This window comes from Pristiophorus japonicus, chromosome 1 (assembly GCF_044704955.1).
Source record: "Pristiophorus japonicus isolate sPriJap1 chromosome 1, sPriJap1.hap1, whole genome shotgun sequence".
Lineage (NCBI taxonomy): Eukaryota > Metazoa > Chordata > Chondrichthyes > Pristiophoridae > Pristiophorus > Pristiophorus japonicus.
This window is the reverse complement of record NC_091977.1, coordinates 325,144,693-325,168,587: the sequence shown is the minus strand read 5'-3', so window position 1 is coordinate 325,168,587 and position 23,895 is coordinate 325,144,693. Positions and strand designations below refer to the sequence as shown.

The 23,895-nt window shown below is 44.9% G+C and overlaps 1 protein-coding gene across 3 annotated transcripts in view; it reads right to left on the bottom strand.

Annotated features, from left to right (window-relative positions):
* Positions 1-7,243: 7,243 nt before the first annotated feature.
* Positions 7,244-23,895, bottom strand: part of mrpl13 (mitochondrial ribosomal protein L13) — a 194,865-nt gene continuing 178,213 nt past the window's right edge. For all 3 annotated transcript variants that reach the window (XM_070888813.1, XM_070888820.1, XM_070888797.1), the window contains one exon: positions 7,244-7,364. In XM_070888813.1, the coding sequence (XP_070744914.1) occupies positions 7,340-7,364 (25 nt within the window). In that variant the 3' untranslated portion in view covers positions 7,244-7,339. The remainder of the gene's footprint in view (positions 7,365-23,895) is intronic.

Here is a 23,895-nt window from a genome sequence, read left to right as displayed (position 1 = left end):
AGTATGGCGCTGCCAAGGACTGGGATGATTTCTTTGGTTATAGGTCCTTAGTTTGGTGTCAACCCTTGTGAGTTTTGGTCTGTTGCTTTTGTGCGGCCACAGCTGTTCAAATTGTTGAGCGCTCATGAGAGATTGACTCGCTCCCGTATCCAGCTCCATGTTGACGGGTATCCCGTTGAGTAGGACCCTCATCATTATTGGAGGCATCTTGTTGTAGGAACAGAGGCCATTGATCGTGTTGACCCGCTGTACCTCGTGTCCCGGATACTGTCCCCACCGTCTTCTGGTCCGCTTTCCGACCCTTCCGATTCGTATACCAGCTGAGCTGCCGTTTTTCTGCACATGCGAGCCAGATGCCCTGTATAGTTGCAGTTCCTGCAAACGGCATGCTGAAATCGACACCCCCTGGATGAGTGCCTTCTCCCACATCTCCAGCACAGACCGCTTCCATTGTTTCCGAAGGATGAGCTGCGTCTGGCTGATCTCTCTTGAGCTTCTCTCAGTTTGTAGTTGATTGCTCGCATTGTGGGATGATGAGGTGTGAACGGCCGTTCATGTGGCCCTTGATGGCTTCTGGCGCCACTGCTTGCTGTTGAGGGCCTGCTCTCCTACCTTTGTCTGTGTGTGGGGGTAGCTGCTTATTTCACGCTGTGAACCTCTTGTTCCGATGTTTCATTAGTTGTCGTACCCGCAGTGCAGATCAACCTCGTTTCTTCTTCTCCTGCCAAGAATGTCTGTGCAACCGGTGCTGCTGCCTCTAGGGTCAAGTTCTTGGTCTTTATGAGCTTTCGCAATATGCCTGCGTGGCCTATTCCTTCAATAAAAAAGTATTTCAGTACTTCTCTCCTTAGTTCATCGGAGAACTCACATAAGCTAGCCAACCTCCGAAGTTCAGCCACAAAGTCGGGTATGCTCTGGCCCACACAGTGTCTGTAGTTGTAGAATCTGTGTCTGGCCATGTGTAGGCTGCTCACTGGCTTCAGGTGGTCTCTCACCAGTGTGCTCAGTTCTTCAAATGACTTGCTTGCTGGTTTTTCGGGTGCCAGCAGGTCCTTCATTAAGGCGTATGTTTTCGAGCCACAGCTGGTCAAGAGATGGACTCTTCTCTTGTCTGCCTTATCGTCACCTAACCAGTCTTTGGTTACAAAGCTTTTCTGGAGCCTTTCTATAAAGTCCTCCCAATTATCTCCAGCATTGTATTTTTCATCTGAGCCGTTGGTCGCCATTCTGTGGATTCTGTAATCCCGTAACTCGTCGCCACTGTAAAGTCCTGTCCCTGCAGTACAGACTCACATGAGGCACATGCTGAAGTCAAGGTCACTCAGGACCTGCACCTTTATTACACAGCTCTCGAATGCCACACTTGCCTAAGACCTGTCTTTATATACCTGTGTGGAACAGGTATCCAGTGTCTCCTGCAAGTGCACCCCTGGTGGTAAGGCATGCTTGTGGTTACAGGTCATATCTAGTTACAGTCATGTATAGCATGGTAAGATAGAGTTATGTACAGTAGTGTGAGATACATGACAGTCTGCCACGGAGGACCAGACGGAGAACTTACTTTCCCTGTGCAGGGAGACGGTTGCGATCGGTCGCGACCTTATCCAGGGATTCGTGGGTTTCTCAAACAATTGGAGCCAGTTCTCCACATCCTGGAGTGAGTTCTGCTCGCGCTTCTCCAGCTGGTCTTCTGAGCAGTCACAGACTGCTTGGGAGATGTTGGATGCGATCAGGGAGCAGACAGCTGCAACAAATGCCCTACGGCGCACGTTGCTGGCTGGACACGGCGCTGCACCCCAAGATATCGTTTCCGCTCGCAGCGAGACCCTAAGCACACGGGCGAGTACTGAGGATACAGTTCCTCTTGATTCAGAAGTAGAGCCTGAAGCTTCTGCTTCCGCTCCGTTACCTCCACCACGGCAGGAAGTCTTGCCGTCCCACTCTGCATGACGTCTTGGTGTCGGTCTGCGGAGACCAAAACGGGAGGGTGGGGTGCGAACACGGGGCGGGACAGGATCTGGAGGGAAACATGTCCGCAGGTAGAGAGGGGGAAGTGCTTCTCAATAGTTCACTTGTTTTAAAATATTCACTTGTTATTATCACTTTATCACTTTATTATTCTCTTGTTATTGTTACTGTTATTGTTATTGTTACTAAATTGGCCACTTGTATTCAATAGTTAAATGTTCACTTGTTATCATTTCTTAACTGTTCACTTTCCATTCTTTCTGAAATGGTCACTTGTTATCGTTACTGAAATGGTCACTTGTTATCATGACTGAGATGGTCATCTGTTATCATGACTTAAATGGTCACTTGTTATCCTGACTAAGATGGCCACTTGTTATCATGACTTAAATGGTCACTTGTTAGCATGACTTAAATGGTCACTTGTTATCATCACTGAGATGGTCATTTGTTATTATGACTGAAATGGTCACTTGTTGCCGCGACTAAAATGGTCACTTGTTATTATTACTTAAATGGCCACTTGTTCTTTAAAATGTTCAATTTCTTCTTCTTCTAACATTTTGGGGATTTTGAGGGAAGGGTGGGTTGGTGCGGGGGATGGGGGGTTGAAGGGAGGGTGTTGTTCATTAGTTCTGTAAAAAAATTCATGTTTCTTAATAAAAAAAAAATTTCTACAAATTTTGTACCTTCTCTCTTACTTACATAAGTTTTACAACGTACAGTTTTTCATGCATATTTGTTTGTTTATTCTGTTTCCCCACAGAAATGAAACTTTTGTTTAAACGTAACTGTAATTGAACGTTTGAATATCAACAATAATAGTTCATGCGAAGCGTTCATTAATGAGCTGTTGACGTAAAAGCTTAGTGGCCGTGTAACTGCCCCTGGCTACTGGTCTTCGGGAAAGGTGTGGTGGCGCCGGTGCTAGATCGCCATGGTGATTAAGCTCCCCTATGTCCTCAATAAACTCTCGGTCTGTGCCTCCCTGGTCATTGGGAAGCTTTCCATCCTGCGAGCGTAAAGGGCTTCAGTCACCTGTCGAATGCAGCAGTGTGTAGCGTGCTGAGAGATATGGCAGATGTCGCCAGCTGAAGCCTGAAAAGATCCCGATGCGTAAAAGGCTAGGGCAGCAGTAACCTTCACCTCAACGGACAGTGCAGTTCTGATGGTGCTGGAAGGCTGCAGATCATCCTTGACGAGTTGACATATCTCATCGATGACCTCCTTCCGGAATCGCAGCCTCCTCAGACAAGCACTTTCAGACAAGTTCAGGTAGGATTGCTTCTCCAAGTACCTTCGTTGCCTATATGATCTCTCCTCTGTCTTCGTCTCCACGTTACTGTGCCAGCTCTTCAATTGATCCTTTCAGTAACCAGTGTGAGCAGTTGCAATTAAAGGCAGGGAAAGCATAGGCACCATAATCACTATCAATATCAATAATTACTTTCACTGATTTTAATAATCTCTGCACTCTATACTCTCTAATCACTATAAAAGTGCCCTCTCTGTAGTCTCTAAGCTGTATACCAGTCAGTTTGATAGGAACCAACAATATCATTAAATAACTTCACTATGTAAAAGCTATTCATATTTACTAAATAATTCCAATATATGGGATCTATTTAGCATAAATAAGTTGATAATACCTATTTATATTCCCTGTTCCAAATTTCTGAGTACAATTTGCTTCAATTTTACTCTCTATAAATAACTCAGAAGGGCTGAATGGCCTGCTCCTGCACCTATTTTCTATGTTTCTATGTTAATTCTCCACCCTTCCTCAGAAGCTAAAAATGGCGTCCGTATTGCCCATTTCCCGCTCTAAGGCCCTGAAAAAGCAACTATTTTTGAGCACTCTTTTGAACCTTGTATCGGCCCAGCGAAGTGCATAATAGGTGCCGAAACTTGGGATGGGCCTTGTGTGGGCGATCAAAGTGGAAACTTGGGGGCCTATTTTTCCGGCGATGTTTTGGGTCTAGTTTCCACTTTTTGCTCAAAATGGGTGATAGAGGTCTGTTTTGGGCAATAGATGGGCCTTAGATAGGTGATGTGAAGTGGAAAGTCTAGCCCTTTATTTCTTTCAAATCCAGTTTCAGTGGAATAGATTTTCCTGTCAAAATAACCGTGAGGCTAATGGCGCTCACCATTATTTATGTGTAAATGGTACAGCAACTTCAGGCGAGGAGCAGATGCGCAGTTAAACTCAAATACCAAAAGCTTTCTGTCCGAGTTGTGCCGTTCCGCGAAAACGGCCTCTCGTTGTCTGCCTCACCATTGACACAAACTGAACGAAGTGAAGTTGCTGGATTTGCACGGTAGATACAAACTAAGCTTGCCACAGAAAGTGAAGTCTTGTCCATTTCAGTCCAAGTACCCTTTTAATGAGGTGATAAGTTAATTACTGCGAAACATTCTTCCTGGCACTGAAAATGAACTATTACGAGTCTCATTCCTTAAAGTTTTCATTGTTGGAGCTTTTAAAAATGTAAAATTTTAAAAAACATTCCTATTCCTTTGTCTCTTTTTTCCTCACTCTCTAAGCTCATTTTTCATTCCCTCTCCTTATTCCTCTTTCTGCACCTAATTTGACATTGAATTCACCCACTCTAAATTACACTTTGTTCTTTGTCCTTGCACTGTTAATTTCACAATCCTTCAATCTGATTTGTTACGGAGATAGCACATTACTTGCTCTGTTCACTCAGGTCCCAGATGCCCAGTTTCCCTCGCTGCAATGTTCTCAGCTGCACTTATACCAATCTAAACGTGCAAGGGCAAGTCTAACTAACGGCAGACACTGTTAGATGCCCTGCCACAGCAACATCATGGCCCATTGTCTGTGCGATTCTTGATATTCAACATTGCAATTTTTTTGAATTATTGGAAAATTGTGGAGTGTCCCACTGTGAGTGTGACCTCAGAAAATTATGTCCTTTATGTTTACAGTTTCTAAAAGAAATAAATGAGTTAATACGGATGTTAGGTACTCATTTCTTTCTTTTTTTCCCACTATTATCTGGAATAATTCCATGCCATTTTAACTCACTACTATTGCCATTCAGCTTCTTGGCTTGACAATCACATCCCAACAGGAAAGGCTGTTAAAGAAACAACTTGCATTTCTATAGCATGTTTCATGACCTCAGGATGTCCCAAAGCACTTTACAGCCAATGAAGTACTTTTGGAGTGTAGTCACTGTTGTAATGTAGGAATTGTGGCAGCCAATTTACACACAGCGAGGTCTCACAAACAGCAATGTGATAATTGTTATATGTGTGGACTTGTATTTACTCTGTACAGCCACCAGATGGCTCATCCCCTGGAGTTCCAAGGGATCCCATAATCCCTTGGGAGCACAGGTATTTAACGAGGTTTCACAGGTTGGAGAAGCACTCTGGAGACCTGCAATAAAAGACTACGGTCACACTTTACTTTGAGCTCACAGTGTTCAGTCTGACTCTTTCTCCATACACAACAATAATGACCTGATAATCTGTTTCTGTGATGTTGCTTGAGAGATCAATATTGGCCAGGACACCGGGGAGAACTCCCCTGCTCTTCTTCAAAATAGTGCTATGGGATATTTTCTGTCTACCTGAGCGGGCAGACGAGGTCTCAGTTTAATATCTCATCCGAAAGATGGCACCTTTGACACGAAGCACTCCCTCGGTACTGCACTGGAGTGTCAGCCTACATTATTGTTCTCAAGTCTCTGGATGGTTGAACTTGAATGGACCCACAACTTTCTGACTCAGAGGCAAGAGTGCTACCCACTAAGCCACAGCTGACATTCTAAAAATAAATGATGAATGAAGGGTGGTTCACCTCAGGAAAGCACAGCTGTGATTTTCATCATCATTGCTTGACAAAGTCTGTGTCTGCCCAGTGAAGGAATACTGTAGCCTTGGTTGTCAGATTACAGAAAAGCCTCATCTGTTATTTTTGGCCACAGGCGCACAATCTAATGAACTGAGTGAGAGTCGCTGACTCGTGCCAGAATTCATCAGAGTTGTGACTATGGTGTCAATGCTCTGCTAGGCAATGACCAGAGAATTAGTTTAGCTAGACCTAAATGCTGATGCCAGGAACTGCAACAGCTGCAAACCTCAATTTGAATCCAAAATTTATATTGCGTACCACTGGTGAAAGTTCACACTACTACTCTCTCTAGCTCTGTCCCAGACAGCAATCGTCTGCTTCCCTGTGCTTTGCATGCAGAAGTTCAACCGCAGAATTAGTCACCGATTGTTGAACCAGGATTATTGGAATCTATTTGGAAATCTCTGACTTGCCTGCTCACGTGACAGCACAATTTCTTCAAATCTTTCTGTAAATCAAGCAACCATCAAATTCAAATGTGTTTTTTTTAAAGTTCCTTTAATTGCATTCATTTATAATATATGAAATAATATATATCAGAGAACTGGATGAATCCATGGGTTAGAGTGCTTTTGCCTTTGTGATTAGGTTCAAATGCAACCCAGACGGAAGAGATGGAAGTTGTTTTTCCCTGTTAGCTTGAATGGTCCTACAAGGATAGTGTTTGGGTGGTCACAACACAGCTGCTTGTGGGCAGAGGTCCAGATCACAAAATCCATCACAACGTGGTAAATTCACTAAATGAGACCACATTGATGTCTAGTGTGGTGCAGTGAGCGTGGTTAATACATTTTTATAAAGTTGGGATTAAGACATGTTTTTTGGAAGAGTAAAGGGAGCATTATTACATATCTGGACCATGTTAAACCATTCAATTAGATCATGGCTCAGTATAGAGAGTGAGCTCTCTTTTCTTTACCTGCCCTAAATATAAGATAGTCACTAATAAATGCAATGTGGAATCCAGGAGAAACTTCTTTAACCAGATAGTGATGAGAATGTGGAACTCGCTACCACAAGGAGTAGTTGAGGTGAATAGCATTGATGCATTTAAGGGGAAGCTAGATTAGCACATGAGGAAGAAACGAATAGAAGGATATATTGATGGGGTTAGATGAAGAGGGTGGGAGGAGGCTCGTGTGGAGCATAAACACCAGCATGAACCCATTGGGCCGAATGGCCTGTTTCTGTGCTGTAAATATTATGTAATACTGTCTATGATTTCAGCAAGAAGAATTCACTATCATCCTGTCTTGTTTCTGTACCCCAAATCCATTTATCCGCCTTTGTTCTATATTTCCTGATTCCTTTGCCTAACAAAAATCCATTGCCCTCAGTGTTGAGATTAATATTTGTTGAATGTGTGCAGGGAATTAAGATTCACGTCAGAGGTTGGTAGTAAAAAGAAACAGTTTTTAATTCTGCAAATCAGCATTGTGAAAAATAAATCACTTTCTGGATTATCTTCATCCTGGTTTGGAAATGTATTCACTTCATTCTGTAGTCATCAGGTCTGGAAAGAAGAAAATAAAATTAAAATCAGAAAGTGAAATTTTATCCAACACTAAAAAGACATCTGTTTCACATTAATATAGTCATGACATCAAACATTTTTCAAAAAATTCAAAATGACAGTAATTAGAGCATGATATCCACAATATCAAATTCTGTTTATTTTTGTACAATTTAAAATGTATATTTTGAACTAGTACGCACTCATTTGAAGTGCTCTGACACCCTTAGCAAGCTTGGCCCGAGGTCATGTTCAGTTCCCTTGTATGGATGGAAACCAACCCACTTTGCAAAGCTAGAGTTCTGTTCTGGATAAAGTGAACTCAGCACACAAGATTCATCATACACACTATCCATTATTTTCAGGGTTTTGGAAGTGGATATAACCGTTTTAAATACATTCAGATTAAAATTTCTCAGCCTTTCGGGTGCACTCTCACTGTGATTCATTCGAAAGGGAAGGGAAACAGGCCTTACAACGGAGGTCCCATTCGGCCGTGTAAGGGACAGAGCCTTCACCTTCTTACGGCCAGAATAGAGGGTGTGCAGGGACTCCATACATCGGGAATATCCGTAAACATCTCACAGAAAGTCAGGGCATCTTTGGAGATGCACTGGCCTCTTCTCTGGCAAAAGTAGGGTGGACTTTAGGGGTTCAGGCTAAGGAAACGGCTTAGATGCCTGAAGATCATTATTTTGGTCAATTTAATGCACTGGAAGACAAATTAGAATGTTCCCTGGGGGGTGATGGGTGGGTGGATGGGAATGCCCAATTCTCTCCACTCCACCCCCCGCCCCCCGTCAAAGGCCCAAGCAGTAATGCAGATGGGAGCACGAGATTAATTTCTACTGGTACAATCACCTGCCGTTGTTATTTCAAAGGACGATGTTCTGCTGACACCGCCTACTCCGGCTGGCTCGACCATAGTGAACAGCTGAGGATCATGTCCCTGAGGAGGTTTCTTTGCTCATCAGCTGAATTCCAAAGGTGCCATGGTTCTTTCAGAATGCATGCAGAAGGCGTTGGTTTTGAATGAAATGTGTCAATGACCGATATTTAACCTCGGTGAATGCTCAACTAAGTGACTCATTTGGGAGGCTGGAATTACATGACCGTTGCCCTGGTCACTGGTATGTTTGAGGGTCACTTCCACCCTCAAATTCCATTATTAGTAAGATGAACTTTGCCATTTGTTTGGAATGTATTGTCGAAACAATGGATACAGATTAATATGTCCCAGTGCAAACCCCAGTCAGTATGCTGGACAAGATGGGCAAGAGGGTGCTTCATTTTTTTTGTGCCAATGCAGTAAACTCAATTATCTATTTGTATTGTGACATTGGAAATAAATTGCAGTACTGAGTTAATAGTTTATACATTTAAAACACAAAGGAAGTACCAGTATACAATCTGCTGTACAATGAATAATCTGTAACTGAATGTCTATGTGCACATGAATCATCTCCTGGTTTACAGTAACTGTTTGCACGTCCCACACCAACATGTCCAGCTACACCCACTGTGTAAGTTGACGGACTATGATTCTTTTTACAAGAATTACAATCTATATACAGTACAAATCTTGGCATGACCAAGTCAGTGTGGGAAAAGTGTGTGCGTATAGATCTTTTTCCGATGTGCTTTTTTCTTCAGTCTCCACTTGTCAAATATAAGATCAGACACAAGAACATAAGAAATAGGAGCACAAGTAGGCCACAGAAACATAGAAAACATAGAAAATTGGTGCAGGAGTAGGCCATTCGGCCCTTCGAGCCTGCACCGCCATTCAATGAGTTCATGGCTGAACATGCAACTTCAGTACCCCATTCCTGCTTTCTTGCCATATGGCATTCAGTAAGATCATGGCTGAACTTCTACATTAATGCCATTTTCCTACCCTATCCCCATATCCCTTGATTTCCTTCGTGCCCCAAAATGTATCTATCTCAGCTTTTAATAAATATACTCATCGACAGAGCATCCACAGCCCTCTGGGCTAGAGAATTCCAAAGATTTACAACCCTATGAGTGAAGAAATTTCTCCTCGTCTCAGTCCTAAATGGCCGAGCCCTTATCCTGAGACTATGACCCCTATTTCTACCGGGGGAAATAGCCTCTTAGCATCTACCTTGTCAAGCCCTCTAAAAACTTTATACATTTCAATGAGATCACCTCTCATTCTTCTAAACTCCAGAGAGTATAGGCCCATTCTACTCAATCTCTCCTCATAGGACAGTCCTCTCATCCCAGGAATCAGTCCAGTGAACCTTTGTTGTACTCCCTCTAAAGCAAGTTTATCCTTCCTTAGGTTTATGAGACCAAAACTGTGCACAGTTCTCCAGGTATTAGAGGAATACAGTGCTGATACTTTTCTTGGTTCTTGAATGATGGCTTCCATTTGATGCAAATGTGATTTAATTTTAAAATGCTCATGTACATCTCTCAAACTTACAGCATGAAAAAAAACTCAATGGTTAACAAATATCAACAGAAATGCCCAAGATTGTAAAGCTTCTCAACTAATTGCACAACTTACTCCCATGTTAGCTAACAGTACTGTACAATATTTACAGTACCTTTAGCATTTCTTCGAGTCTGTGTTAAATATGAGTCAAAAGTGGAACCTCTTTCTGTACAAGCATTTCATTCCAAAATTTACTGTATATAGATTGTAATTCATTGTAAAAAGAATCACAATCCATTCATTTACAAAATTATCAGGACTTCTATACTCTTGTACTGTATGTTCCTATTTATGAAACCACAGCTGCTGTTCACAACTTTATGATGACATCCACCTGCACTCACATTTCAGGGAATGAATGTATTTGAACCACTCGGTGTCTCTGTTCATCCACACCCTTCAGCTTATTTCCATTGAACGTATATTCTCATTTCTTATTTTCCCTCCCAAACATTGGCCCTGAACTTGCGATGTCTGTGACGGCGTACTCTCAGTATACAGCATCATATTCCCTTTGAAAGGCCCCGGTTGTTCTGGATTTCCGCATGCTTGAAATCCGGAACTTGCGATCTGTCAAGTTACGCCTTGACAGATCATCTGAGCCATCTGATAAATAAGTATCGCTGGTGTAGAATTGGGCTATTTGCCCCACAACTGCCCAGCAATTGCCCACACAATTCCTACGTCTGGTAAAAGCATGTGTAAGGCCTGCTTGTAACAGTGTAAGGGTATATACAAGGCTCAAATAAAACATTTAAAAAGCTAAAATTATGCACACACTTTAAATGAGTTTATGCAAATATTGGCCCAGATTAAAATGTTTAACAATACTTATTACAACATTAAATTTTTATTGAGGTTGGTGCACTGAAGGAACTTAAGAATAACATTGCAATTCAGTACATTGTATAATTATTCGATGTAACTAATTGTACTGCATTTTTTTTTTTGACAGATAGGTGTCTGTCCAGCCCCCCCACTCCCCCTGCCCGTAGTGCATTTTTTGGACCGACAGGTGACAAGCCCCGCCTCCTGCCAAGTTCCATCCCCCTCCCTGCCGAATCATTCCATGAATGTGATGCCGAGAAACATAGAAACATAGAAAATAGGTGCAGGAGTAGGCCATTCGGCCCTTCGAGCCTGCACCGCCATTCAATGAGTTCATGGCTGAACATGCAACTTCAGTACCCCATTCCTGCTTTCTCGCCATAGCCCTCGATCCCCCTAGTAGTAAGGACGACATCTAACTCCTTTTTGAATATATTTAGTGAATTGGCCTCAACAACTTTCCATGGTAGAGAATTCCACAGGTTCATCACTCTCTGGGTGAAGAAGTTTCTCCTCATCTCGGTCCTAAATGGCTTATCCCTTATCCTTAGACTGTGACCCCTGGTTCTGGACTTCCCCAACATTGGGAACATTCTTCCTGCATCCAACCTGTCTAAACCCGTCAGAAGTTTCGAGGAGATCCCCTCTCATTCTTTTGAACTCCAGTGAATACAAGCCCAGTTGATCCAGTCTTTCTTGATATGTCAGTCCCGCCATCCCGGGAATCAGTCTGGTGAACCTTCGCTGCACTCCCTCAATAGCAAGAATGTCCTTCCTCAAGTTAGGAGACCAAAACTGTACACAATACTCCAGGTGTGGCCTCACCAAGGCCCTGTACAATTGTAGTAACACCTCCCTGCCCCTGTAATCAAATCCCCTCGCTATGAAGGCCAACATGCCATTTGCTTTCTTAACTGCCTGCTGTACCTGCATGCCAACCTTCAATGACTGATGTACCATGACACCCAGGTCTCGTTGCACCTCCCTTTTTCCTAATCTGTCACCATTCAGATAATAGTCTGTCTCTCTGTTTTTACCACCAAAGTGGATAACCTCACATTTATCCACATTATACTTCATCTGCCATGCATTTGCCCACTCACCTAACCTATCCAAGTCACTCTGCAGCCTCATAGCATCCTCCTCGCAGCTCACACTGCCACCCAACTTAGTGTCATCCGCAAATTTGGAGATACTACATTTAATCCCTTCGTTTAAATCATTAATGTACAATGTAAACAGCTGGGGCCCCAGCACAGAACCTTGCGGTACCCCACTAGTCACTGCCTGCCATTCTGAAAAGTACCCATTTACTCCTACTCTTTGCTTCCTGTCTGACAACCAGTTCTCAATCCACGTCAGCACACTACCCCCAATCCCATGTGCTTTAACTTTGCACATTAATCTCTTGTGTGGGACCTTATCGAAAGCCTTCTGAAAGTCCAAATACACCACATTAACTGGTTCTCCCTTGTCCACTCTACTGGAAACATCCTCAAAAAATTCCATAAGAGTTGTCAAGCATGATTTCCCTTTCACAAATCCATGCTGGCTTGGACCTATCATGTCACCTCTTTCCAAATGCGCTGCTATGACATCCTTAATAATTGATTCCATCATTTTACCCACTACTGAGGTCAGGCTGAGAAGCAGGACCTGAGGCTCCGACTCTCTCCCCCCAGGCCGGCATAGGCCCGATAGTGGCGGGGCGGGGGGGCCCGATGGCAGCATTCCTGGGCCCAATGGCGGTCGGGGGGGGGGGGGGGGAGAGAGGCTGGGGGGAGAGAGAGACGGCGGGGGGCGGGGGGAAGCGAGGCTGAGGGAGGGAAGAGAGAGAGAGGCTGGGAGCGGGTGGGTGGGGAGGAAAGGGAAGCTGGGGGGAGGGGGAAGAGAGAGGCTCTGAGGAGGGGGTAGAGAGAGGAAGAGGCTGGTGGGGGGGGAAGGAGAGAGAGGCTGGAGGGTGAGGAGAGGGAGAGAGGCTGGGGAGGGAGAGAGGGAGGGCGGGAGTAAGGGAGAGAGAGAGGTTAGGGGGGGAGAGAGAGAGACATGGGGCGGGGGTGGGGCAGAAGAAGATGGATCACGTTATTCCTACCCCTCTTGGAGTGGATGATACCCAGAAGTCGCGACACTGTCACTATTCACTTCATACCCAATAAACCTATAAACAATCCGTACACAATGCCTGCCCCATCTATGGTGGCGGTGGTGGGGGAGCGATGGAGGATGTACTTGTGCTAGTATAAAGCACTTTGGTTGGGGAAGGATGCACGTGGACTGGGGTAAGGCACTTCGGCTGGCCCTTACTGTCTCCTGGGGAGCTCTGTCCTCTGTCGCTTCAGGAAGTCAAAGTGGATCAAGTTACAATTTGCAAAATCAGTGAGTCCTTGGAATGGGCAGTTCCAGTTACATATTCCTGTGAATCTTCAGGGTATGGCTTATCCTCCAAGGGGATCAATCAGAAACAAAGGGGCATGTTGGCCATTTTTGCAGTACAAATAAGCGCATCGATAATTATTTGGGGATTCTATTGCATATCATTAGGGGATTCCCTTTGTAAATGATTGCAATGGAATCCTCCTTTGTCATTGGAGGACTGGGCCTATGTGATCCCAGGGATGCTTCTGAACCGCCTGCGTCCCTGGGATCCGTATGCCTTTACACTGCTGTCCGCCTGGAGGCCTGAGTCCGCAACTCTTCGCCGCCTGGGTGCCAGGAGGTACTTTTGGAATTGTTTTGCGGGTTGGAGGCGTACTCCAACCACAATTTCTAGGCTATCAAGTTTCATTTTCCTCCCGTTTTTCCCATTCCATTAACCTGCCCTGTATTTTCCTGAGATCTTTCACAGTCCTCCTCGCAGTTTGCCAAACCTCCTACTTTTGGGTAGTCAGCAAATTTACAGATTGTGCTCACGATACTCAAATGTTCAAATTATCTATAAAACTGAAGGAAACCGCAATATTAACACACCTAAATCCTGACAACTGGTGTCAGCATGACCTGCTGGTGATCAGACTGATCCAATTGCAAATCACTTTTCTGTTTGCGTTCTCTATTGAATTTTTGCTGCATTAGTAAAAGCTTGACAAAAATAAGGGAAATTAAAACAAAGATTGCAGCATCATCTGCATCTTTTTATTCCCCCACTGACTGCTGGTCATGTCCACAATGGGTGGCTTTGTGTGTTTGCTCTACATTGACTGTGCCTTTTCTATTCCAGCTACCTGACTTTACTAACCTTATCTGTAAATAATGATCAATAGCAAAAGGAGAAGATTAACAAAGACACTGGCATAGGATTCAGTCCACGATTTCGCACCGTCATTTCCATGGATATTTCAATTCCTCCAACTTCTGAACTCTAAGCTTCCTTGCTAAATCCTTGCATAACACATACTCGTACTTCTTCCTGCAGTGTCACTCGTGGGCTGAGCAGTGGAAGCCTATGGGCGGTGACGGGGAAAGCTGAGGTGAGCAGCGTGAGCAGCATTCAGCAGTTAAAGCCCTCATGCTCAGAAAGGAGATTCCGTGTACGATTCAAAAGTGCTCGCGTTGGCCTGGGGAGTGAGCTACAAGAGGTCCTGTTGGCATGGAGTTGGGAACATGCATACACAAGTTCCTACGTATCTCTTTGCTTCTGCATATTTGGTGGGCAGCTGTGCAAAGATAATGAGTAAAGTGTAATAGTGGTTGAAAAGGAAGTTCAAAATATTTTCCTAGCATCTGATTAGTCCAGAGTTTTTACTACAAACCAATCAGAAAACTTAGTACAAGCCTACACTGAAACAATCAGAAAGCTAGTACCTGTACATGAAATTTCAAGCACAGAAAATGTGGATAGACTGACATATACCAGTACAACAATTTCTATTCATATTCAGCACCTTAAGGTCATACTGATGCAGACTAAAATTATTTTTCTCAAAATCATTGTTTCATCAAAACCTTTACTCCTCAGTACTAAGTTCTTAATCAGGTAATCGTGGAAGGTGAATTTCTTTTTGAAGCAATCTCAGCTGAAACAAACTTACTTTGAGTAAAATTACATGGAACCAAATGATGAAACTTATACTAGGTTACAAAGGTTACAATATATCTTAAGAAAAAAATCTACAATTAGCTCTTCACTGTATGAAGAAATGGAAAATAGATTTCATCTCGCAATTTGTGTGTCAGCCATGGCTCAGTTGGTAACACTCTCGCCTCTGAATCAGAAGGTTGTGGTTTCAAGTATCACTCCAGAGACTTGAGCACAAAAATCTAGGCTGACACCATAGTGCAGTAAAAAGAGCTGGTATGTATATAGCGCCTTTCATGACTACCGGACGTCTCAAAGCGCTTTACAGCCAATGAAGTACTTTTGGAGTGTAGTCACTGTTGTAATGTGGGAAACAGAGAAACAGTACTAAGGGAGCACTGCACTGTTGGATGGGGGAGTGGGACTAGCTGACGTGCTCTTGCAGAGAGCCGGCACGGGCTCAAAGGGCCGAATGGCTTTCTTCTGTACTATAATCATTCTATGATTCTATGTGCAGTCTTTCAGATGAGACATTAAACCGAGGCCCCGTTGCTCTCTCAGCTGGATGTAAAAGATCCCATGACACTATTACGAAAAAAGCAGGGGAGTTATCCTTGGTGTCCTGGCCAATATCTATCCCTCAATTAACATCACTTTAAAAAAAACAGATTATCTGGTTAACACATTGCTTTTTTTGGGAGCTTGCTGTGCGCAAATTGGTTGCCATGTTTCCTACATTATTAACAGTGGCTACACTTCAAGGGACCCCACACTGGCCCACTTCTATCCCGGGCCAAAAGGACCCCACACCGGCCCACTTCTATCCTGGGCCGAAAGGACCCCACACCGGCCCGCTTCTATCCTGGGCCGAAAGGACCCCGGGGCCAGCTGACTATTCTGGGCCCACCAGCTCTTCCGAGGCTCACCGACTCTTCTGGGGCCCACCGGCTCTTCCGAGGCTTGCCGACTCTTCTGGGGTCCGCCAACCACAAGGAAAACGCTGGGGTGGAGTGTTCCGGCAGTAGTGAAACATTCTGCCTGGGGCCAGCGCTCAACCGGCCGAAGGGACTCTGGGGCCGGTGCTGAACCGGCTGAAGGGACTCCGGGAGGGCTGGCATCAAACCGGCCGAAGGGACTCAATTGTTAAATTTTAATCAACTTTTAAACTTTTTAAACAATTCAGGAAAATTTTCAAATTTTTAATAAACTTGGAGAACTTTTTTTCTATAACTTTTAATCAACTCTTAATCTATTTATTAAACCTACAATCAACCTGTGTAACTTTAAAAAAAAATAATTTGGAAATACTTTTAAACTTTTAAAACAACTTGGAAACTTTTGGGGAAATTTTTAACCTTGGAAGAAACTTTCCAAAACATCCCTCGGAACCACAGCGGACGGCTGCCCTTCCCAATGCCTGCCCCCAACCTAGCCTCGGGCCATCTACCATCAATGGCGCTACCCGGCGCTGAGTTTGCGGCCAACATCTCGCCGTAGGCAATTAGGCTTATACAGCAGTGCCTGGTCTCCAGTTGTCTTGGACTCCCTTGCCATTGGACCAAGACCTTGCTCAGCTAAGCCCGTGTGGTTGCCGATGTGCAGCGGCCACCCCATGTTAAAAGAACTCACGCACAGGCATTTTCCACTTCGCTAATATGAAGTTCGGGACCTGGAACGTAAGACCCTCATGGACAGTTCTAACAGCAACAGGCCAGAACGCCACACCTCCATAGTTGCCCAGGAACTTAGACGTTTTTACATTGACATCGCCGCCCTAAGCGAGACCCGACGGGCAGAGGAAGGCCAACTCAAGGAACAAGGTGGAGGTTCCACCTTTTTCTGGAAAGGAAAACGAGAGGAAGAACGGCGCCTTAATGGAGTCGGCTTCGCCTTCAAAAATGAACTGGTCGACCGCCTCAACGATTCCCCCGTGGGGTTAACGAAGCCTCATGACTCTTCGCCTTACCCTATCCCGGAACCAATGCACCACAGTCATCAGTGCATATGTCCCAACACTCGATGCTAAAGAGGGTTTTTATTCCAATCTCGAGACATCCCTGTCCCGCATCCCCACGGGCGACAAATTGATCCTCCTGGGTGACTTTAATGCCAGGGTCGGTAAAGGCACAGCCCTCTGGGGAGGTGTGATTGGCAGAGAGGGAGTAGGGAAAGCCAACTCCAGCGGTACTCTACTCCTGACAAAATGTCTAGAACACAAACTCCACATCACCAACACCCTGTTCCTCCAAAGGGACAAATACAAGGCATCGTGGCAACACCCTCGCTCCAAACACTGGCACCTGCTCAACTACGTCATCGTCCGAGCCAGGGAATGCAAGGATGTGCGCATCACCCGCGCCATGACAGGAAATGACGACTGCTGGATGGACCATCGCCTAATCCGATCCATCATCAATATAAACATAGCACCAAAGTAGAGGGGACAGCAGAAGCAGTGCCGCATAGAAACATAGAAAATAGGTGCAGGATTAGGCCATTCGGCCCTTCGAGCCTACATTCAATAAGATCATGGCTGATCATTCACCTCAGTATCCCTTTCCTGCTTTCTCTCCATACCCCTTGATCCCTTTAGCCATAAGGGCCATATCTAACTGCCTCTTGAATATATTTAACGAACTGGCATCAACAACTCTCTGTGGTAGAGAATTCCACAGGTTAACAACTCTCTGAGTGAAGAAGTTTCTCCTCATCTCGGTCCTAAATGGCTTACCCCTTATCCTTAGACAATGACCTCTGGTTCTGGACTTCCCCAACATCGGGAACATTCTTCCTACATCTAACCTGTCCAGTCCCGTCAGAATTTTATGTTTCTATGAGATCCCCTCTCATTCTCCTAAACTCCAGTGAATACAGGTTCAGTCGATCCAGTCTCTCCTCATATGTCAGTCCTACTATCCCGGGAATCAGTCTGGTGAACCTTCGCTGCACTCCCTCAATAGCAAGAACGTCCTTCCTCAGATTAGGAGACCAAAACTGAACACAATATTCCAGGTGAGGCCTCACCAAGGCCCTGTACAACTGCAGTAAGACCTCCCTGCTCCTATACTCAAATCCCCTAGCTATGAAGGCCAACATGCCATTTGCAATCTTCACCGCCTGCTGTACCTGCATGCCAACCTTCAATGACTGATGTACCATGATACCCAGGTCTCGATGCACCTCCCCTTTTCCTATCAGCCGCCATTCAGATAATATTCTGTCTTCATGTTTTTGCCACCAAAGTGGATAACCTCACATTTATCCACATTATACTGCATCTGCCATGCATTTGCCCACTTACCTAACCTGTCCAGGTCACCCTGCAGCCTCTTAGCATCCTCCTCACAGCTCACACCGCCATCCAGTTTAGTGTCATCTGCAAACTTGGAGATATTACACTCAATTCCTTCATCTAAATCATTGATGTATATTGTAAATAGCTGGGGTCCCAGCACTGAGCCCTGCGGCACCCCACTAGTCATTGCCAGCCATTCTGAAAAGAACCCGTTTATCCCGACTCTCTGCTTCCTGTCTGCCAACCAGTTCTCTATCCACGTCAATACATTACCTCCAATACCATGTGTTTTAATTTTGCACACCGATCTCTTGTGTGGGACCTTGTCAAAAGCTTTTTGAAAGTCCAAATACACCACATCCACTGGTTCTCCCTTGTCCACTCTACCAGTTACATCCTCAAAAAATTCGAGAAGATTTGTCAAGTATGATTTCCCTGTCATAAATCCATGCTGACTTGGACCAATCCTGTCACTGCTTTCCAAATGCGCTGCTATTTAATCTTTAATAAATTGATTCCATCATTTTCCCCACCACTGATGTCAGGCTAACCGGTCTATAATTCCCCGTTTTCACTCTCCCTCCTTTTTTAAAAAGTGGGGTTACATTAGCTGCCCTCCAATCCATAGGAACTGATCCAGAGTCGATAGACTGTTGGAAAATGATCACCAATGCATCCACTATTTCTAGGGCCACTTCCTTAAGTACTCTGGAATGCAGACTAGCAGGCCCTTGGGATTTATCGGCCTTCAATCCCATCAATTTCCCTAACACAATTTCCTGAATAAGAAGGATTTCCTTCCTTTCCTCCTTCTCACTAGACCCTCGGTCCCCTAGTATTTCCGGAAGGTTATTTGTGTCTTCTTTTGTGAAGACAGAACCAAAGTATTTGTTCAATTGGTCTGCTATTTTTTTGTTCCCCATTATAAATTCACCTGATTCTGACTACAAGTGACCTATGTTTGTCTTCACTAATCTTTTTCTCTTCACATATCTATAGAAGCTTTTGCAGTCAGTTTTTATGTTCCCAGCAAGCTTCCTCTCATATTCTATTTTCCCCCTCCAAATTAAACCCTTTGTCCTCCTCTGCTGAATTCTAAATCTCTCCCAGTCCTCAGGTTTGCTGCTTTTTCTGGCAATTTATATGCCTCTTCTTTGGATTTAACACTATCCCTAATTTCCCTTGTTAGCCACGGCTGAGCCACCTTCCCTGTTTTATTTTTAGTCCGGACAGGGATGTACAATTGTTGAAGTTCATCCATGTGATCTTTAAATGTTTGCCATTGCCTATCCACCGTCAACCCTTTAAGTATCATTCACCATAAAAGTTAATGCCGGGACACATAAAGACCCAGCTAAGAGAGTCCTATACAGCCAGCGCCTCACTGCTAATCTGGCTTGCCTTGATGACCCTGAGATGCTGAATGCCCACAGCGCTTGGTGTGCCCTCCAGGTATCCATAACCAGTGCCTGTGAAGAGACACTTGGTTACTCAAACAGAAAACACCAGGACTGGTTTGATGAAAATGATCAGGAGATTCAAGAACTAATAGATCGCAAGCGCAGAGCATTTCTGAGCCTCAAGCAACAACCCAACTCGGGAGCTGCAAAGCAACGTTACAGACGGCTCAAGGCTGAGGTCCAACAAAAAACCCAGGACCTAAAGAACAGGTGGTGGATGGAGAAAGCACAGGAGATACAACAACTGGCCGACAACCACGATATGTGAGGATTCTTCGCTGCAGTCAAGGCCACCTACGATCCAAACTCCCAAGGGCCCACCCCACTCCTGGCCAAGAATGGGGAAACACTCATCAAGGACATTGAGGATGTCAGTGCCCGCTGGAAAGAGCACTTTGAAGAACTCCTCAATCGAGACTCTGCCTTTGACTCGAGTGTTCTCAACTCCATCCAGCAGCATGCGACCTGCCACCACCTCAGTGAAACCCCAATGCTGCACGAGGTAGGCAAACCCATAAAACAGCTCAAGAATAACAAGGCTTCGGGTGCGGATGGAATTCCTGCTGAGGCGCTAAAGTATGGCGGAAAGGCGCTGTTGGGGCGGATACATGACCTCATCTCTCACATTTGGAGGTGGAGAGCATGCCGGGAGATCTCAGAGATGCAGTGATCGTGACCATCTTTAAAAAGGGGGATAAGCCTGACTGCGGCAACTACAGGGGAATCTCCCTGCTGGAAGGTTGTTGCTAGAGTTCTCCTCAACCGTCTTCTCCCTGTGGCCGCGGAGCTCCACCCGGAATCACAGTGCGGATTTCGTCCCCTACGGGTACAACGGACATGATCTTTGCAGCACGATAGCTACAGGAAAAATGCAGGGATCAGCGCCAGCCCTTTACATGGCCTTTATCGATCTTACAAAGGCCTTTGACACTTTCAACCGTGAGGGCTTATGGAGTGTCTTCCTCCGTTTTGGATGCCCCCAAAAGTTTGTCAACATCCTTCGCCTGCTCCACGATAACATGCAGACCGTGATCCTTACCAGCAGTTCCATTATAGACCCAATCCACGTCCGGACCGGGTTCAAACAGGGCTGCGTCATCGCTCCAAACCTCTTCTCAATCTTCCTCGCTGCCATGCTCCATCTCACAGTCAACAAACTCCCCGCTACAGAACCAGTGGGAAGCTGTTTAACCTATGCTGCCTCCAGGCCAGGTCCAAGATCATCCCAACCTCTATCATTGAGCTGCAGCACGCGGACGGCGCCTGCGTCTGTGCACAATCTGAGGCTGAACTCCAGAATATAGTCAATGTATTCACTGAGGCATATGAAAGCATGGGCCTTACGCTTAACATCCATAAGACAAAAGTCCTCCACCAGCCTGTCCTCGCCGCACAGCACTGCCCCCCAGTCATCAAGATTCATGGCACGGCCCTCGACAACGTGGACCATTTCCCATACCTTGGGAGCCTTTTATCAACAAAGGCAGACATTGATGCGGAGATTTAACATCGCCTCCAGTGCACCAGTGCAGCCTTTGACCGCCTGAGGAAAAGAGTGTTCGAAGACCAGGCCCTTAAATCTACCACCAAGCTCATGGTCTACAGAGCTGTAGTAATATCCGTCCTCCTGTATGGATCAGAGGCATGGACGATGTACAGAAGACACCTCAATGATGTCTCCGCAAGATCCTGCAAAATCCCCTGGGAGGACAGGTGCACTAACATCAGTGTCCTCGCCCAGGCTAACATCCCCAGCATTGAAGCACTGAACGCACTCGATTAGCTCCGCTGGGTATGCCACATAATTCACATGCCAGACACGAGACTCCCCAAGCAATTGCTCCATGTGGAGCTCCTTCACGGAAAATGAGCCAAAGGTGGGCAGCGAAAACGTTACAAGGACACCCTCAAAGCCTCCCTGGTAAAGTGCGTCATCACCACTGACATCTGGGAGTCCCTGGCCGAAGACCGTCCTAGGTGGAGAAAGTGCATCCGGGAGGGCGTTGAGCTCTTCGAATCTCACGCCGCGAGCGTGAAGAGGTCAGGCGCAGGCAGCGGAAGGAGCATGCGGCAAACCAGTCCCACTCCCCCTTCCCCCAACGAATGTCTGTCCCACCTGTGACAGGGTCTGTGGCTCTCACATTGGACTGTTCAGCCATCAAAGGACTCACTTTAGGAGTGGAAAAGCAAGTGTTCCTCGATTCCGAGGGACTGCCTATGATGATGATGATGTACTTCATTGGCTGTAAAAGCACTTTGGGACGTCTTGAGGTTGTGAAAGACACTACATGAATGTAAGTCTTTCGTTTTGCAATAGCTCTGAATTTTTTTTTATTATAAACGATAACTACAGATACCAGTTTGAGACAGATACCTTCTTCGAGTGACCTGAAGCTGGCAGGCCAGAGTTACACTGCCGCCTCAGCATTGTCCTCTGGCCAGGGAAAACATATTTTTGGTTGTAAACACGCGCAGAGCTCAGCTCAGTGGAATGTGAATGTGAAGTAAATCTAGTCCTCACTGCTAACTGTAAAAAAGAATTAAAATCTACTTTAAACCATTTGCCCAGGAACATTTTAAGAGAGATGAAAGGTTACTGACCAGAAACGTTAACTCGGTTTCACTCTCCACAGATGCTGCCTGACCTAGTTAGCAGAGAGGACTAGATTTACTTCACATTCACGGACCACTGAGCTGAGCTCTGCACATGTTTACAGCCATACACACATTTTCCCTGGCCAGTGGACTGTGCTGAGGAAGCAGTGTAACTCTGGTCTGTCAGCTTCAAGTCACCTGGACATGTTCTTACGTCATTAATCTAAATATAATTCATACCAGAAATGAACATACTTTAGTTAATCCAAAGTTGTTACTGCTTGCATCATATGATTGGCTCATTCAAGATCTGTTCCGCATGTTGTAATCTCAGTGGTTACTTGTGTAAACAAACCACAGTGATATGTCCCCTTTAACTATTCCAACCAAGCATCCAACTGCATTTTGAATATCCTAACTTCTGTATCTTTACTACCCCCTGTCAAATTATTCCAGTCACTCATCAGCCTTTACATAAAAATTGTTCTTTATGATGTCTGATTTAAAATTATGCATCCTTAATTGATAGATTTCAACCAGAACCGTACTTAATCTTCTTTTTAGGCTGTAGGAGTTGAGTTTTTATTTATTTTTGTCACATAATTGACATACATTTCTTTGCCATTTATTTTCCACATTAATTATCTCTAGCATAGCACAAACAATTGAAAATAGTCTAAGATTTTCCAGATCCGACCAGAATTGAAATGACCTGCCCTTGCAAGCGTAATGGAACATCGGGTCCTTCCCTCGATACAGCTGTGAACTCATGGAAGCAAGTCATCCTCGTTCGAGGGACCGCCTATGAGGATGATGATGATGATGATGATCAAATTCTCTTGTTGAACATGGACAAAGAACAGCAGGCTTTAGATAGTAAGAATTGTCCTCTAAAATGCCTTGAACTTGTTGGACACATCAGTTTGATAAACCATTGTCATATCAACCAGCAGTAGTAGCCGATTGTCTTTATATCTCCTTGAATAGCTGTTTATTAAAATCAGGCCAGAGGTATGCTATTTTGTGCGAGGCCCCTTGGGGAAGAGTGACCATAATATGGTGGAATTCTGCATTAGGATGGAGAATGAAAGAGTTAATTCAGAGACCATGGTCCAGAACTTAAAGAAGGGTAATTTAGAAGGTATGAGGCGTGAATTGACTAGGACAGATTGGCGAATGATACTTAAGGGGTTGACTGTGGATGGGCAATGGCAGACATTTAGAGACTGCATGGATGAATTACAACAATTGTACATTACTGTCTGGCGTAAAAATAAAAAAGGGAAGGTGGCTCAACCGTGGCTATCAAGCGAAATCAGGGATAGTATTAAAGCCAAGGAAGTGGCATACAAATTGGCCAGAAATAGCAGCGAACCCGGGGACTGGGAGAAATTTAGAACTCAGCAGAGGAGGACAAAGGGTTTGATTAGGGCAGGGAAAATGGAGTACGAGAAGAAGCTTGCAGGGAACATTAAGGCGGATTGCAAAAGTTTCTATAGATATGTAAAGAGAAAAAGGTTAGTAAAGACAAACGTAGGTCCCCTGCAGTTAGAATCAGGAGAAGTCATAACGGTGAACAAAGAAATGGCAGACCAATTGAACAAGTACTTTGGTTCGGTATTCACTAAGGAGGACACAAACAACCTTCCGGATATAAAAGGGGTCAGAGGGTCTAGTAAGGAGGAGGAACTGAGGAAAATCTTTATTAGTCGGGAAATTGTGTTGGGGAAATTGATGGGATTGAAGGCCGATAAATCCCCAGGGCCTGATGGACTGCATCCCAGAGTACTTAAGGAGGTGGCCTTGGAAATAGCGGATGCATTGACAGTCATTTTCCAACATTCCATTGACTCTGGATCAGTTCCTATCGAGTG